General features: G+C 43.8%; 1 protein-coding gene across 2 annotated transcripts in view; it reads left to right on the top strand.

Annotated features, from left to right (window-relative positions):
• Positions 1-1,698: 1,698 nt before the first annotated feature.
• LOC140185698 (cGMP-dependent protein kinase 1) overlaps positions 1,699-17,596 on the top strand; it is an 815,177-nt gene continuing 799,279 nt past the window's right edge. For both annotated transcript variants that reach the window (XM_072239236.1, XM_072239235.1), the window contains exon 1: positions 1,699-2,094. In XM_072239236.1, the coding sequence (XP_072095337.1) occupies positions 1,832-2,094 (263 nt within the window). In that variant the 5' untranslated portion in view covers positions 1,699-1,831. The remainder of the gene's footprint in view (positions 2,095-17,596) is intronic.

Below are 17,596 nucleotides of genomic sequence, written 5' to 3'. Positions count from 1 at the left end.
TTTGAATTTCCAGCATCTGCAGAATTCCTCGCATTTACTGAGTGAGCCTTCTTGCTAGCCAGGATTTTATCTGTGTCTTAATTAGGAACAGCTTCTAGCTTTTGTGTATACTATTGAATAAGTTGCTAGGAAAGCTGATTTATGGTTTTCATTTTTAAAAAAACATTCTTACAGGAAATACTTTACTGTGAAAGTCTGGAAGAGTCATTATTTCGCAATAGCACGTATATCCCACACGGTGGCGCTGGTCCCTGTTGACTCACCCTATCCTTGCGAAGTTCAAAAGCAACTCCTACTAAGGTTTGCGTAGCAGGTGAGGATTTAATTGTCCACACAAACTTATCTGTACACGCGGAATTAAAGATACCTCTTTTTAACCATCATGGTGTACCTTATTTTCATTAATGCATCTATTAATCTGGGTACTTTTAGAAAGTGCGCAAGATAGAAATTTGTTGCTACAATCTCCCCAGTAATTGGCCCCTGCTTAATGGGGAATCTGAGAATAGACTTAATCTCTGCAGGATATTTAAAACGTAACAATATTTAAAGATCCTCTAAGAATTTTCGGGTGCGGAAAATTTAATCTAGTGCCATGGCACATTGAAGTAAACTGGACGAAATTACTTTAAACTACCTGTACTCTAAATCTTGTCCCAGGTGGGGAACCAATCTGGTTTTTGTTAGAACGAGTTTTTAGTGTAGGGCATGTGAATTAAATGTAGACGGAACCGACAGCTCCTTACATTTAACTTGGTACACGTTGTCGGCGTCGGTGCCCAGATAGACTTGGAGCAACACTGCGTGAGTTGAGACACTCATGTAACGAGAGCACTGGAGCCACGTTTCGTTACTGTTGTGGAAAACAAGTAACCTGAAAAATGGCAGCCAAATATCAACGCATGGAAGCCCCTAAAAAGATAATCATTATTTCTGTGTTGTTTGATTCCACAGACGAAGGTGACCGTTTCAAAAGAAGGAATTCATGTTGCATACACCTTGTATAAAAGGAAGGGAAAACATCGGGATTTACTAGCATGACCCATTAGTGGATCGAATGAGAGGCTAGCCACGGCTTTAAGGCTGAACTATAAGGTACTAAGACTGGCAGACCCCAGGGGATACCGCCCCCCCCCTTTGGATGGACTAATTTAGAATATTCCAGTCACGGTTCTGCCGAACTTTAGTCCCTGGACATGGCATCGCTTTGTGGGAATAAGACACGGGGCTGTCTCTCTGTTGGGCGGGGACAGAGACGGGTGTGTGCGCGCGTTAAACGGGGAGTGAGTTGACGTGCCCGTTCGCAGCTTCCCGGTCCCGTAGAAGCCCCCCGGATGAACCATTTACTGGGCGGTGCGTCACACGCGGGTGGGTGGATTGCTGCCCCCCCCCCCATACCGGGAAGCTGCTGTTCTCCACTTTGACTAAACAACCGACTGCCCGATGGAAGGATTCTGGCCCTTGGCGAATGACTGACAGTCGCGTTGAGTGGTTCAGACTCCAGGGAGCCAGAACAGCGCTCTAATTGGTTTCTAAAAGAAAGATAATCTGCGGCTCCCAGGAGAAGCTCCGGGTTAGCACTAAGCATCGATACACACAGCATTCAGAGATACCCACTAAAGCTCCTCCCGTCCATTCGGTCATAAGTGCTTTGGGCCAATCTCATCAACACCATTTAGTACCGGATCCCAAGGAACACAGAACTTATTGGAAGGTCACAGTTGAGATTTTTGTTTGTTTTGTTTTCTAAATATATATATATATATATAAAACACCCTTCCCTCCCCGGTTCCCGCGGTTGTACACTATATATAAATACATAGGTAACAAAATGAGTGAACTAAAGAAGGATTTTGCCGCGGTTCTCAGCCTGAAAGACGACCGGATTCGGGAGCTGGAGTCACGCCTGGCGGAGAAGGACACGGAAATCCAGGAGCTCAGGCGAAAGTTGCACAAATGTCAGTCGGTGCTGCCCAGTACCCAGATGGCGCCCCGGACCAGAAGGGCACAGGGCATCTCCGCCGAGCCGCAGAGCTGCCTCTCCTTTCAGGACCTCACGCGGCAGTCCTTCAGAAGATACGCTAAGTCTGAAAGGTGAGCCTCTTCCCCTCCCTCCCTCCCTCACTGCAGTCAGCAGCCATTTCCCGCGCCCATCCTCAACGCGCATCGTCGGACCTTTAACATTAGCAAGTGCAGTTATGCATCTGTTGGCTGCTTAAAGGGAACAGTCTTAATCATGCTATTGTGGGAACGCAATGGAGATGTTTTGGAGCTCTTAGCTCTGCCCTGGTTTGACCTGAATGTACATACGAAATGACCGTCGCATTTCGGAAAGTAGTCATTTTAATAAAAGTAGCAGCAAAGTATGGGTTGTATGGGAAATGCAAATATGCCCCTCACTTGTGACAGTTGCTGAAACTGTCCTTGATTATGTGTCCGCACCGTGAGCTCGATTCCCCCACCCCGTTACTTATACAGATAACCCTGACCGGTATTGAATTGAGAGGGCACCGTCGGGCACTGCAGAGGCTGGTTTGTTCGGTTGACATAGTTCGGATAAAGTGCTAGTGGTAGGACCCGGGGTGAAATTTTTTGGCAAGTTATTCATCCGATTTAGTGTAAGACGAGGCTCTTTGGACGCCTCTCCACATCCGAAACCATTAACAGTTTTGTATCACGCCGGCCTAGCAAACGTCACTGGCTCAGTAATCATTTGCCGCACTCAACGATAATATGAGCTGATAATGGGATGGTTTGTGGCTGCTCTTTCGCTTTCCAGTTAAACACGCGGCGGACGCCCTGAAACTCCAGAACACTTCAATTATATGGAGACGCCTCGAACAGGATTTCCAGCTAGTCATTTCGACCATGCAATGCTGCGGGGAGCAGGCGGGATCTTACTGTCAGGGTCGATAAAATCTAATCAATCCGACTTTTTTTTTAAAGTGGAGATATGACTGATATTCGAATGATAACAAGGAGCAAAGAAATGGAAACCTACTCCTCGTTTAGTTCGACCTTTCAATAAATCTGGAATCTTTACACGCACAATCTGCAATTGTCGCGCACGTGTTGGCATTTTTTTTAAATCGTCGGTGTGCTGACAAGTGACAGGTTAACTCGTGCTTAAGTATGTGGAGGAGGATTAGTCTGCGGAGGGTAGCCTCCTGTTTGGCCCCTCAGATAAAGTCACTTTCAATTTAAGGACGCTTTATTGACTGGCCATCAGGCTGGAAAGGCAGCGCCCGGAGCAGGGAGCGGCTGGTAACAGACAGCTAATGGCATGTGTCCCTGGAGAGGCGAAGGGAGGCTTGGCGAGTCCATCACCGACTCTTAAACCTGCCGGTGCTGATGGGAGGACGTGACAGCTGGAAAAGAAGCGCATCTCTTTGCAACTGAAAGTCTGGTTGGGTCGGAGTTCAGCACATTTGCAACGTTTCCGGAGACAACTGCTCTTGCTAAAGCTGGTGGTAAATAATTGATGTGCGCATTGGAAAATAATAGCCATTCCCGGAAAGCGAGGGAGAGTGTTACAGACTGGCGGCCAAGCGAAACTCTGATTGCGCTTTCTGTTGGGCCGTGTCTGAGGCACGGATTTCAATTATCTTCAAATCTTTAAAACGTCCTTCCAAACATCCTCCGAATCCCTCCTGTCCAGTACCTCACGTGTAACGACACACATCATCTTCATTCCACTGCTCAAACACATGCAAGTTCCCAGAGCGCCTCTTAGTAAACGCAATCAGACAGATCTACGTTCTGTAACCATAAACTCACCCTTTCACCGATGTCATCCTCCCCTATTTGCCAATACTGTGCACAAAATGTCGTTTGCCCCTCAGGTACAATTTAAAATCTCTCTCTCCACTCCTCACAAACAGGGCAGGCTCTAACACCTTTTAACACAAACACACAATGCGCAAATCTCCAACATCTGCAAACTGTGGTTTGACCCATGATCCCCACAGCAAATATGAATAATTTTTCATATTTACACAAAGTTTGTTGCCATTTGCACAAGTGGCCGCATCACAGGTTAGCAGAGTCAGTCAACGCATAAAACATAAATTATATCTAAATCACGCAGGGTAGCGAAGAGGGTAAACAAGCTGTACCTGGTAGGAACAGGTTTAGAATCACCTACTCCATTCGATTATAGGCTTGAGTTAATTCATGTTACCATTGTGCAATTAAGTTCCTCCATTAGTCGGGGTTGACCATGGATGTTATGTGATACGCTCCGCTCGCCAGGGCAGTGCAATATGGAGAACAAACTGGTGCCCATGTAGCGGGCTCCCTTTCTCCCGCAGCTGATGAATCCAAAGGACTGGCGGAGATCTTTACGGTTGGGCACCAGTGAAGTTGCAGGAGTTGCCAGTCAGCGTTGAAGTCAACGTACTCCTTAGGGACTCCAGCTGCAGATTTCTCCTCGGGGTTTACTCCGGAAGCCTTCCCCGTGATTGGGTGTAGCCACAAGGGAGCGGAGGTTTGAGATCAGAGTTCTCCTTCCAGATGAGCTGTCAACCACGGCTGGTTTGAAGGCGCCAGTAACCCGTCTTTGCCCCTTCTGTCATTGGAAACGGTTCGCTAAGCCACGCGTGAAGGCCAGGAGCTAGGCTTGGTTGTCAGAGGCTACTGGCGCCTTAGAACCAGTCGCCTTGGCCAGCAGCGGCTCATCAGCCGTGGTTGGCAGCTCATCTAGAAGGAGAACTCTGATCTCAAATCTTCGCTGCCTTGTGGCTATACCCACTCATGGGGAAGGCTTCGGGAGTAAACCTCAAAGAAAAATGTTGAGCTGGAGTCGAGTTCAACGCTGACGCACACCATTCTGAACATTTAGTAGTTTGTAGGAGCTTATCCCCACTACCTCTCAGCTATAACAACCATAAATAGAAAGTTTTAATAGGAAATCTGTATCTAATATAGGGTTTTAAAAAGCAGCAATGTTGTAGTGGATGTCAAGACTTTTGAGAATTAGTGTTAAAGAATCATCTTAAGGGGTGGAGAAATTTAAGGGGTGCTGAAAGTTCTGACTATTCTCCTTTCTCAATCAAATTGAACACAAAGAATGGAATGACCAATATTCATTCCATGCTTCTTTTCCACTCGTTTGCCCGTTCTGTAACCAGAGTGTAGTTAAAGCAAGTGAAGGCATTGTTCCACATTACCTGAGAATTGATGTCACCTTTACAGTTCTCTTGGGCTTTGGTGATCAAGTATGTACAGTAAGTACAGCTTCCAATATCAAGGTGCTCAGGGTGGTTTTGTTGGACTGTGGTAATGAGCACTGTGAGACAGCCCACCAGTTCGGTCCAATTGTATTCCCAAGCATAAATATGTGTAACTCAAGTAGTAGTTAAAAGGTTTGTTGACAGTGTAAAAAGAGTGAAAATACAACTAAGACTAGTTATGTTTGAATGGTTAGAAAAATCAATACATCATGACAAGAAGAAACTATTGTTACTTAGAATGGTATTGAGAATAGCACTTTCAATTCAGGATAGAAGAAGTCCTGGATCACCACATCCACATTAGCTTCATGAAATTAAATCAAGCCCTAGTAAATGAAATAGTGTTCAACAAAGGTTGTGAATGTATATAGGAAGTTTTGCTTGTCACAGCCACACAACTATTTCACTTTGAAGCAAACCTGTTGTTATGCAACCCGTCTTTGAATCACCTGCTCCATCCCATCACCTTTTTAGTTGTTGTATTCCTGTACTCTCTGATGTCAATGTGCTGCGTAACTTTGTGCAAGTTGTAATGTATTTCTCAAGGGTTCAAACCTCCTTTCTGATATGGACTTGGCCAGGAAAGCCAGCATGTATTTCCCTTTCATCAGCAGTCTTTGAGGTAACGGTGGTGAGTTTCTTTCCTGAACCTGCTGCTGCCCTTGCAATTACACAGGCAATGCTTTGGGTAGTGAGCTCCAGGATTTAGACACAGTGGCAATGAAGGGACAGTAGTGTTTTCCAAGTCAGGATGTTGTGTGACGTAGAAGGGAATCCAGAGACAGTGGAATTCCTATGCACCTACTTCACTTGTCTTCCTTGATGACAAGGTCATGGGCTTGGATGTTGCTATTGTAGCGGGTAAGTTGTTATAATGATTATATTGTTATTCATTTTGCTTTAGGAATGCTATGTGTGATGACTGACCCATCCCCTTTTATATGTGGGGCGCTCTGCGCATTATAGTCACAAAATAGGCCAGTTAGAATTTTAGGATTAAGCATGACAAAAATATATATAAAAAGTAAAAATTTACACTTATATGAAAGAAAACAAAGAAGTTTTTCAAAAAAGTAATTAAACTCTGAAACAGTATGTAATTATTGCTGATTTTGATTTCGATGCAACTGTAGAGACTGAATGTTGACACTACTCTTGAATGAAGTATTTTTAGTACCCTAAAATAAAATGATCTTATTAAACACCAATGAAAACAGAAGAATCATCCCTAAACTGAGCCAAAACTAGTAAGCAAGCTATTTAAGCTTGTACAGTTTAATGGTGAATATTAAAGAATTTTATCACGCCTCAAAACTGAAGGAAAGCAAACAAAGTACATGAAATAGGTTACCTTATTCTGGTGTTTGCTTTCTTCAATTTACATTTTTTGTCCTTCCCTATGAGGCCTTAAATGGACGACCTTGCCAGGCCATTAATTAAGAGTTGATGACAATTGGTGGCTTTAGAGTCAGAAAGAAAGGCCAGGTCATTTAAGGGTGGCACTTTTTCTTCCTTACACGGTGTTAATTCTCAAAATCAGTAACGGTAGCAGTGACCAGATAACAGTAAATGAAAATATACTGATGGTAATGAAACTAACTGAATTTAAATTCTACCACTGTATCAATGTGATTTGAACTTGATTTCTCTGGAACATCAGTCCAGACCTCTGTATTGCTTGGCCAGTTAAACTGGAAAAAACTAATACCAATTAATATCAAGTTAAATAAAATTACATAGGCGAATCTTGAGTGTTTGGAACTTGGAAGTAATTTTACATCCAAATGAATATCCACATTTCTATCTCATTCAATTAACACTTCTCGACAGCAAATGTTAACACTGGACATGAATTTTCAGTCTTGCTCGGCAATTAGAAAATAGATTATTCAAGCTACTCATGTGCTTATTGATTTCAATCGGAAGAGCTTGTCAGGAAGTACTAAAGGGAGATATTTGAAACCACCCTTTTGTCTGATGGAGCTTTCAAGGGCAGAAGTGTACAGCAAGAACAATCCAGGGACAAAATGCAGTCTGGAAGTCTTAAACAGAAAGATTACTTTGCAGTTGTATGATCAGTTATATTCACCAATTGTGCAAAGCTCTTTTCTTATGAATCAAAGATGGTAATTAAAAGCTATGAGACAATAAAGATGTAACATATAATCTCTATACTGACTTTATACAGTATATTGGTACACTGCATTATCACAGCACCATTATCTTACCACTATTTCCAGAAATTCTTCTAATGGATTATTAATTTGATAGTAGACATATCCTTTGAAAGGAATCTGTGCTGGAGTCATTTAAATTGTTCAGCTGTAATATTCTTATCACTCACAATACTGCATCATTTTAGAACCACCATTAAGAATAACATTAATGCTACAACATTTTTATGTTGATTTTTCGTGTAATTGCATTGAAGTATTACAAGCCGGGTTCATTTCCCATTCAGCACCCAGGCTGACATGGACATGGCTTTGCGAAATATTTGAACAAAATTCTGTATAGATGGCAAACTAAAATTCTGCTGCTTGATATTGGGATTGGTTCCGATAGAGTTACTTGATGATCTACTGCACTGTCTCTTGCCTATGCTAAGCTTAATTGGAAAGAGACTGTATATTTTCACTCCAATTTTCAACAGGCAGAATGCAGTTTTAAATCTAGCCATGACTTGACATAAGTAAAGGTTAGCATACAGAGATGGGCCATTAAACCAGGTGAAGACCTTAGTATTGCTTGCAGATACACAGTCAGTTTTCTCCCAAGGTTGATGTTAAATACCATGATCAACGGAGTGTGGTAGAACTTGATCTGTGCCCTGGCTAACCTGAGATTTTATTTTTACGTTTAAGTTTGTTCTCATATTTGGATTGAACAAAAAGGGGTCCTTTGCCTGACAAAGATACAAGACTATAAGAAAGAGGAATGAGGATAAACTATTCCATCCATTGAGACTGTTACATTACTCAATAACAACACAGTTGATTCAATTTTCCTCATCAACTTCACTTCCTTTCTTGAGAACTTTTCATTCTCTTGCTGATTTAGAGATTTAGCCCTATCAACTTTGAGTTGAAAGATTCGAGCTTCATGGCTTTCTGGAACAGGGAGATCCAAATACTTCCAAGCCTTCGAAAGGTGAAATTCTTCCTCCTTTCAGTCTGAAACGCTCATCCCCTTATTCTGAGACTGGCTTTTGATCTCAAAGTCCCCCATGAGGGGAAAACGTCATTCCAGTCTTTCACCTGGTCAAGCCCCGTAACAATCTTACATTCGAAATAAATTTCCCTCCGAGTCCCAAACTTCAATGAGTGGAGACAAAACCTGTTCAAAGTTTCCTCGTAAGAGTTTCCTCCTATACCTGATCATCCCAGTGAACCTTCTCCAAACTACCTCCAATGGCAATATACCTTTCTTTAAATAATGGAACCAAATCTTTACACGTTACTCCATCTGTGGCCTGATTAGTGTCTTGTATGATCTAATAAGACTTTGCTACTCTTATACTTCAAACCCCTTAAAATAAAAAAAAAAAAAACAGGAATCAGAATCAGGTTTATTATCACTAATAGATGTTATGAAATTTGTTGTTTTACAGCAGTAGTTCAATGTAATGCATAAAAATTACTTTAAGTTTCAATATGCAATATATAAAAATTAAACAGTGCAAAGCAGAGAGTGAAATAGTGAAGAAATGCTTATTGGTTCACAGACCTTTCAGAAATTTGATGGCGGCGGGAACAAGCTGTTCCTAAAACACTGAGTGTGTGTCTTCAGGCTCCTGTACCTGCTCCATGATGGTAGCAATGAGAAGATGGCATGTCCTGGATGGTAGCAATGAGAAGATGGCATGTCCTGGATGGTGAGGGTCCTTAATGATGAATGCCAACTTCATGAGGCACTGCCTTCTGAAGATGTCCTCGATGATGGGGAGGCTTGTGCCCACGGTGCAGTTGGCTGAGTCCAACCTTCTGTAGTGTCTATCAGTACTGTGATTTTGAAGCCTTTAAACCAGCGATATAAGTGGTAGGGCACAGGGGTGTGTGGTGGAACAAAAGGCCTGGGAATACAGATCCATAGTTCCTTGAAAGCAGCCGCACAGATAGATAAGCTAGTAAAGAGGTGCTTTTAGCACACTTGGCCTTCTTAAATCAGGGCATTGAGCAACAGGAGTTGGGTTGTAATATTGAACTTATATTGTGAAGCCAAATTTGTATTATATGCGGTTTTCATCACCAACATACAGGAAAGATGTCAGTAAGCTTGAAAGAATGCGGGTGGAATTTACATGGATGTTGCTGAAACTTGAGGACTTGGGTTACGGGATAGATTAAATAGGTTAGGGCTTTATTCCATGGAGTGCAGGAGAATGAGGGGAGATCTTATAGAAGTAGACAAAATTATGAAGGTATGGATACAGTGAATGCATGCAAGCTTTTTCCACTGAGGTTGTGTGAGACTGGAACTGGAGGTCATAGGTTTTGGGTCAAAGGTGAAATACTTAAAGGGACTCTGAGGGGGTTCATTCAGAGGGTGGTGCGAGTGTGGAATGAGCTGCCATCAGAAGTAGTAATGCAGGTTCAATTGCAACATTTAAGAGAAGCTTGGAGAGGTACGTGGATGAGACAGATATGAAGAACTATGGTCCGGGTGAGGGTAGATGGAACAAGGCAGAAAAGTAGATTGTCACATACTGGATGGGCTGGATAGCCATTTCAGTGTTCTACTGCTCTGTGACCTTATCTGTAATTGTTCCACTCTGTTCAAAACTATCTTGTAGAATTCTAGTAAAATTGTCAGGCATATTCTCACCATAGGACTTGCTGATTCTGCTTGCAACACACATCAAAGTTGCTGGTGAACGCAGCAGGCCAAGCAGCATCTGTAGGAAGAGGTACAGTCGACGTTTCAGGCCGAGACCCTTCGTCAGGACTAACTGAAGGAAGAGTGAGTAAGGGATTTGAAAGTTGGAGGGGGAGGGGGAGATCCAAAATGATAGGAGAAGACAGGAGGGGGAGGGATGGAGCTAAGAGCTGGACAGGTGATAGGCAAAAGGGGATACGAGAGGATCATGGGACAGGAGGTCCGGGAAGAAAGACAAGGGGGGGGGGCACCCAGAGGATGGGCAAGAGGTATATTCAGAGGGACAGAGGGAGAAAAAGGAGAGTGAGAGAAAGAATGTGTGCATAAAAATAAGTAACAGATGGGGTACAAGGGGGAGGTGGGGCCTAGCGGAAGTTAGAGAAGTCGATGTTCATGCCATCAGGTTGGAGGCTACCCAGATGGAATATAAGGTGTTGTTCCTCCAACCTGAGTGTGGCTTCATCTTTACAGTAGAGGAGGCCGTGGATAGACATGTCAGAATGGGAATGGGATGTGGAATTAAAATGTGTGGCCACTGGGAGATCCTGCTTTCTCTGGCGGACAGAGCGTAGGTGTTCAGCAAAGCGGTCTCCCAGTCTGCGTCGGGTCTCACCAATATATAGAAGGCCACATCGGGAGCACTGGACGCAGTATATCACCCCAGCTGACTCATAGGTGAAGTGTTGCCTCACCTGGAAGGACCGTCTGGGGCCCTGAATGCTGGTAAGGGAAGAAGTGTAAGGGCATGTGTAGCACTTGTTCCGCTTACAAGGATAAGTGCCAGGAGGGAGATCAGTGGGGAGGGATGGGGGGAACGAATGGACAAGGGAGTCGCGTAGGGAGCGATCCCTGCGGAAAGCAGAGGGGGGGAGGGAAAGATGTGCTTAGTGGTGGGATCCCGTTGGAGGTGGCGGAAGTTACGGAGAATAATGTTGGACCCGGAGGCTGGTGGGGTGGTAGGTGAGGACCAGGGGAACCCTATTCCTAGTGGGGTGGCGGGAGGATGGAGTGAGAGCAGATGTGCATGAAATGGGGAGATGCGTTTGAGAGCAGAGTTGATGGTGGAGGAAGGGAAGCCCCTTTCTTTAAAAAAGGAGGACATCTCCCTCGTCCTGGAATGAAAAGCCTCATCCTGAGAACAGATGCGGTGGAGTCGGAGGAATTGCGAGAAGGGGATGGCATTTTTGCAAGAGACAGGGTGAGAAGAGAAATAGTCCAGATAGCTGTGAGAGTCAGTCGGCTTATAGTAGACATCAGTGGATAAGCTGTCTGCAGAGACAGAGACAGAAAGATCTAGAAAGGGGAGGGAGGTGTCGGAAATGCACCAGGTAAACTTGAGGGCAGGGTGAAAGTTGGAGGCAAAGTTAATAAAGTCAACGAGCTCAGCATGTGTGCAGGAAGCAGCGCCAATGCAGTCGTCGATGTAGCGAAGGAAAAGTGGGGGACAGATACCAGAATGGGTACAGAACATAGATTGTTGCACAAAGCCAACAAAAAGGCAGGCATAGCTGGGATCCATACGTGTGCCCATGGCTACACCTTTGGTTTGGAGGAAGTGGGAGGAGCCAAAGGAGAAATTATTAAGAGTAAGGACTAATTCCGCTAGACGGAGCAGAGTGGTGGTAGAGGGGAACTGATTAGGTCTGGAATCCAAAAAGAAGCAGAGAGCTTTGAGACCTTCCTGATGGGAGATGGAGGTATATAGGGACTGGACATCCATGGTGAAAATAAAGCGGTGGGGGCCAGGGAACTTAAAATCATCGAAAAGTTTCAGAGCTATGCCTGCCTTTTTGTTGGTTTTGTTGAACAATCTATGTTCCGTACCTATTCTAGTATCTGTCCCCCACTTTTCCTTCACTACATCGACGACTGCATTGGCACTGCTTCCTGCACGCATGCTGAGCTCGTTGACTTTATTAACTTTGCCTCCAACTTTCACCCTGCCCTCAAGTTTACCTGGTCCATTTCCGACACCTCCCTCCCCTTTCTAGATCTTTCTGTCTCTATCTCTGTAGACAGCTTATCCACTGATGTCTACTATAAGCCTACTGACTCTCACAGCTATCTGGACTATTCCTCTTCTCACCCCGTCTCTTGCAAAAATGCCATCCCCTTCTCGCAATTCCTCCGTCTCCGCCGCATCTGCTCTCAGGATGAGGCTTTTCATTCCAGGACGAGGGAGATGTCCTCCTTTTTTAAAGAAAGGGGCTTCCCTTCCTCCACCATCAACTCTGCTCTCAAATGCATCTCCCACATTTCACGCACATCTGCTCTCACTCCATCCTCCCGCCACCCCACTAGGTATTTGATAGGGTTCCCCTGGTCCTCACCTACCACCCCACCAGCCTCTGGGTCCAACATATTATTCTCCGTAACTTCCGCCACCTCCAACAGAATATTTATATTTAAGAATAAATTGGACAGATACATGGATGGGAGGTGTATGGAGGGATATGGTCCGTGTGCAGGTCAGTGGGACTAGGCAGAAAATGGTTCGGCACAGCCAAGAAGGGCCAAAAGGCCTGTTTCTGTGCTGTAGTTTTTTCTATGGTTTCTTTCTATGGGATCCCACCACTAAGCACATCTTTCCCTCCCCCCTCTCTCTGCTTTCCGCAGGGATCGCTCCCTATGCGACTCCCTTGTCCATTCGTCCCCCCCATCACTCCCCACTGATCTCCCTCCTGGCACTTATCCTTGTAAGCGGAACAAGTGCTACACATGCCCTTACACTTCCTCCCTTACCACCATTCAGGGCCCCAGACAGTCCTTCCAGGTGAGGCGACATTTCACCTGTGAGTCGGCTGGGGTGATATACTGCGTCCGGTGCTCCTGATGTGGCCTTCTATATATTGGCGAGACCTGATGCAGACTGGGAGACCGCTTTGCTGAACACCTACGCTCTGTCCACCAGAGAAAGCAGGATCTCCCAGTGGCCACACATTTTAATTCCACATCCCATTCCCATTCTGACATGTCCATCCACAGCCTCCTCTACTGTAAAGATGAAACCACACTCAAGTTGGAGGAACAACACCTTATATTCCGTCTGGGTAGCCTCCAACCTGATGACATGAACATTGACTTCTCTAACTTCCGTTCATGCCCCACCTCCCCTCGTACCCCATCCGTTATTTATTTTTATATACACATTCTTTCTCTCACTCTCCTTTTTCTCCCTCTGTCCCTCTGTCCCTCTGACTATACCCCTTGCCCATCCTCTGGGTTCCCCCCCCCCTTGTCTTTCTCCCTAGGCCTCCTGTCCCATGATCCTCTCATATCCCTTTTGCCAATCACCTGTCCAGCTCTTGGCTCCATCCCTCCCCCTCCTGTCTTCTGCTATCATTTCGGATCTCTCCCTCCCCCTCCCACTTTCAAATCTCTTACTAACTCTTCCTTCGGTTAGTCCTGACGAAGGGTCTCCGCCTGAAACGTCGACTGATTCTCTAGTGATGTTGAAGAGTCTTTACTATTAATGGGATGTGTGTTATTTCTTCTGATACTGTTCTTCCCGGTAACAATTTCCTCACCCTCATTCTCCAAGAAGCACACATTAAATTTGAACTCTCTTCATTTTTATATACTCGTTTTGTCAACCTTTGTGTTTCTCACCAGTTTGCTTCATAGTTTACTTCTTTCTTGATTTTTTTTGCCTAGTTTTCTTTTGCTGGATTCTGAACTTCTCTCAGTCTTCCGGTCGATCACTATCTTTTGCTACCTTTTATGTTATCTTTTTCTGCTTACACTCTTGCATCTACTTACTCTCATCATGCTTAACGTCGAGATAATGAAACCCACTCGAGCTCTCTCCCAATCACCCTGTATTTTTTTTTAGTTGCATTTATTCATAAGACATAGGAGCAGCCCATTGAGTTGATCCAACATTTCATCATGACTGATTTATTATCCCTCTCAACCCCATTCTCCCTGTAACTTTTGATACCTTTGCTAATCAAGAACCTATTATCCTCTGCTTCAAATATACTCAATGATTTGCCCTCCACAGCAGTATGTGGCCATGATTCACTGCCTTCTGGCTAAAGAAACTCCTCCTCGTCTCTATTTTAAGGGAACAGGTTGTGCCCCTGATCTAGGATTCCTCACTTTAGGAAACATCCTCTTCATGCCCACTCTATCTAGGCCTTTCTATATTGAATAGGTTTCAGTGAGATTCCCCTTTGTTTTTTTTTAAATGCAGCAAGTACAGACCCAGAGCCATAGTATTGTTCTGAACGACACGATAGCAAGTACCTCCACCACTCTTTCACCTTGTGTCTTTCTGGTCATGGTAACTCGTATAAGAGCATATTTGTCCACGTTGCCAAGTCTGTGCCCTCTACTGACTGTTCTCACACTGTATACAACCTCCCGTTTAAAATAAAAGCAGAAAAAACTGGAAATACAGTGTGCGTCAGGCAGAAGCTTGGAGGAGTAACAGTTTACATTTTGGGCCAATGACCTTTCACCTGAAAGGAATAAACAAGCTTCACATAGAACATTAGAGCACAGTACAGGCCCCTCAGCCCATGGTGTGGTGCTGACCATCTAACCTACTCTAATATCAATTTAACTCTACCCTTGCACATAGCCCTTCATTTTTCTCTCATCCATGTGCCTATCCAAGACTTTCTTAAATGTTCCTAATGTATCTGCCTCTACCACCACTCCTAGCAGGGTGTTCCACACGCGTGCCACTCTTTTTTTTTAAAAAAGCAACTTGCCTCTGACATCTCCCTTATTTTCCTCCAATCAGCTTAAAATTATACTCTTTCATATTAGCCATTTCTGCCCTGGGGGGAAAGTCTCTGGCCACAGAGCAAAGGGAAAGTGCATGGGAAAGAAGTGAAACAAAATAGAAGGGAGACTAAGTGATGAAAAGACAATGTAGATGGTAATGGGACAAGCGAAAAGTGAAAAAAAGATGTGTAATTAGGAACAGCGGGATGCTTACCTGAAATAATTGAACACAGTTTTACATCTGGAACACTTGTCAAGTGCCACAATACAGAAGACTAATCTTTTGTTTCATTGTATGAATGAGAGGCCAAGGGCAGAGAGCTTGGAGTGAGAAAGTGATGAAGGATTAGAAGCTCCAGATCATGCTTGGAGACTGACAGAGACAGTATGCTCCACAAAGTGGGTCCCCAGTCTGCTAAGATTAAAGAAATACAAAGAAGTCTCTTTTCCCAGGAGGAAGTGAAGTGGAATTGTGGTCTCGGAAGGTGGAAATGAGCTACTGGAGACAGGGCTATTGGGAGGTGGGGAACAATCCCCTTTCAGTGCAAGGTGGGAGAGGTTGTGTGTTTTAGTGCGGACATTACATTGGAGATTTCAGAAATGCAGAAGATGATGCACTGAATGTGAGAGCTGATCAGATGGAAGGTGGGGATAAGGAGGATCCAGCTATAGTCCTGGAAGGGAGAGGAAGGAGTGAGAGTATAAGTGTGAGAAATGGAAAAGACTTCATTCCTGTTCTTTTACATGGTTCGCTGAATTTTGATACGCAGGTTACTGAAGCAACTAGGAATAAAAATGATTCATTGGCCTTTATTACAAGTGGATTTGAGTATGAGAATAGAGGTGTATTGTTCTAATTATATGTAAGATGGCAGTGCATTTAATCGCACCGGCTTCTACAGGGTGAACCAAATGTGTCATTGTCCTTTTTTTTCGTGATCACAAGACCCTGCTGGACATTAAGAACTTAAAGTACCGCAGTTCTACCCGATCAGTGATTTGCTCATTGGCGGAGAAACTGAAGGAGCTAGATTTGGTGCAGATTGTGCTGCTGCCTGCGTCAGAGAGGTGTCGGAGGAGTCAGCGTGCAGTGTAACTGCGAGTGATCGTCTTAGTCACTTTTCTTGTGATCGCGAGACCCGGTTGGACATTGTTAATGTGGAATGCTGCAAATCTGATTCACTGATTTGTTGGCAGTTGGTAGGGGAGCTGCATGTCCTCAGGCATAGCAACAACTATGTTGCAATCCGTGGGTGTGGCCTGTTTACAGCCACCCAGTAGAGAGGTGTCGGAGTTGGTGCTGCCCCCCCAGTGTTTGCTTGGCAGAAGACTGCAGAGTGCTGCAACATTCATGGACTCAGGGTCTTGAACTACGTATGTTTTTTGTGTGACTATATTTTACTGATACCTTGTATGTGTTTGCTATCTTATGCATGACTTGTGCTGAGTGTGACTGTTGGTGCTGTGTTTTGCACCTCAGCCCCAGAGTAACACTTGTTTGGCTGTATTCATGTATGGTTAAATAACAATTCAACTTCACCCCAGGTGAAACTTAATTCGGAATATTGAGTGTAGTTTGATCTTTTACATAAAGAAGGATATCTTCAGATAAGTGGAGTTCCAAGATTGATTCCCAAAATGGTGGCTATGTTGTACGTGGAGAGATTAAGCAGAGTTAGACTGTACTACCAAGTTTTGAAGAATAAACAGTGACCTCATTGAAACATACAAAATTCTTAAGGGGTTTGACAGAAGAAACACAGAGTTGGTGTTTCCCTTGGCTGTGGTTATCTAGATCCTGAGATCACAGTCTCAAAGTAAAAGGTCAGTTATATTGTACAAAAATACAAAGAAATTGCTACACCAAGAGGATGGCATATCTTGCAATTCACTGAAGAATGTTCTGGAGGCTCAATCATTATATATTCATGACGAGGTTGATAGATTTTTATCTCTGAAGGGAAACAAGGCATATGGAGGTAATGATCTTGATCTTCAAATGAGGGTCCAAATGAACAACGTGGCCAATACCCTTTACAACAATGGTGTGTTGAAGTTTCCATTTGAAGATTAAGAATGATTCACCATTAGCACGATGGAAGGTGACATTGTCAGAACAGTTGTGACAGCCTTTATTAGAGAAAATATAATCAAGGTGGCCTTGGAAGCTGGTGCTCATACGTTAATCATTGATTATATTTCTATCCTCTAAAATAAAGGTGGAGTTAGATGAAAAGAAGCAAAATCTTAAGAGTTGGATTATGTGTAGGTAGGAACTGGGATTAGGATAAAAGGAACTTACATTGTAATGAACTTCAACACAAAACTACTGATGAAGAGTAGGATTTTGTTCCAAAGCTATTTGGTTCTAGTTTCCAAGTTCTAAGAAATTATTTTATCATGTTAAGATAATAAATCCAGGAAAAATAAATTGGAAAGAGAAGGGAGAAACGGACATTGACCTTGCTGAAAATCATTAACTCAGTGTTCCAGGAGTAAAACCTTTGCCTATGGAGGGGCTCTTACTAGTTGCCTTAAGAGATGTTACCCCTCAACAAAGCTCATTTTTCACTCCTCACAACTCATCTACTTTCGCTCTACATATCTTTTGATCTATTTATTGTGCTGGTATGTTAGAGAAAGGAGAGATTACAACAGCTAGAAATAGTATTCACATTAATTACTGTACAAGATCTCAAGCAAGTATGCACATTGGCAAGCTTCTCATTTTCCTTATTTTGTTTAAGTTGAAAAAT

This window comes from Mobula birostris, chromosome 21, assembly GCF_030028105.1.
Source record: "Mobula birostris isolate sMobBir1 chromosome 21, sMobBir1.hap1, whole genome shotgun sequence".
In the NCBI taxonomy this organism is placed as follows: Eukaryota; Metazoa; Chordata; class Chondrichthyes; order Myliobatiformes; family Myliobatidae; genus Mobula; species Mobula birostris.
This window is presented reverse-complemented; position numbering and strand designations above follow the sequence as displayed.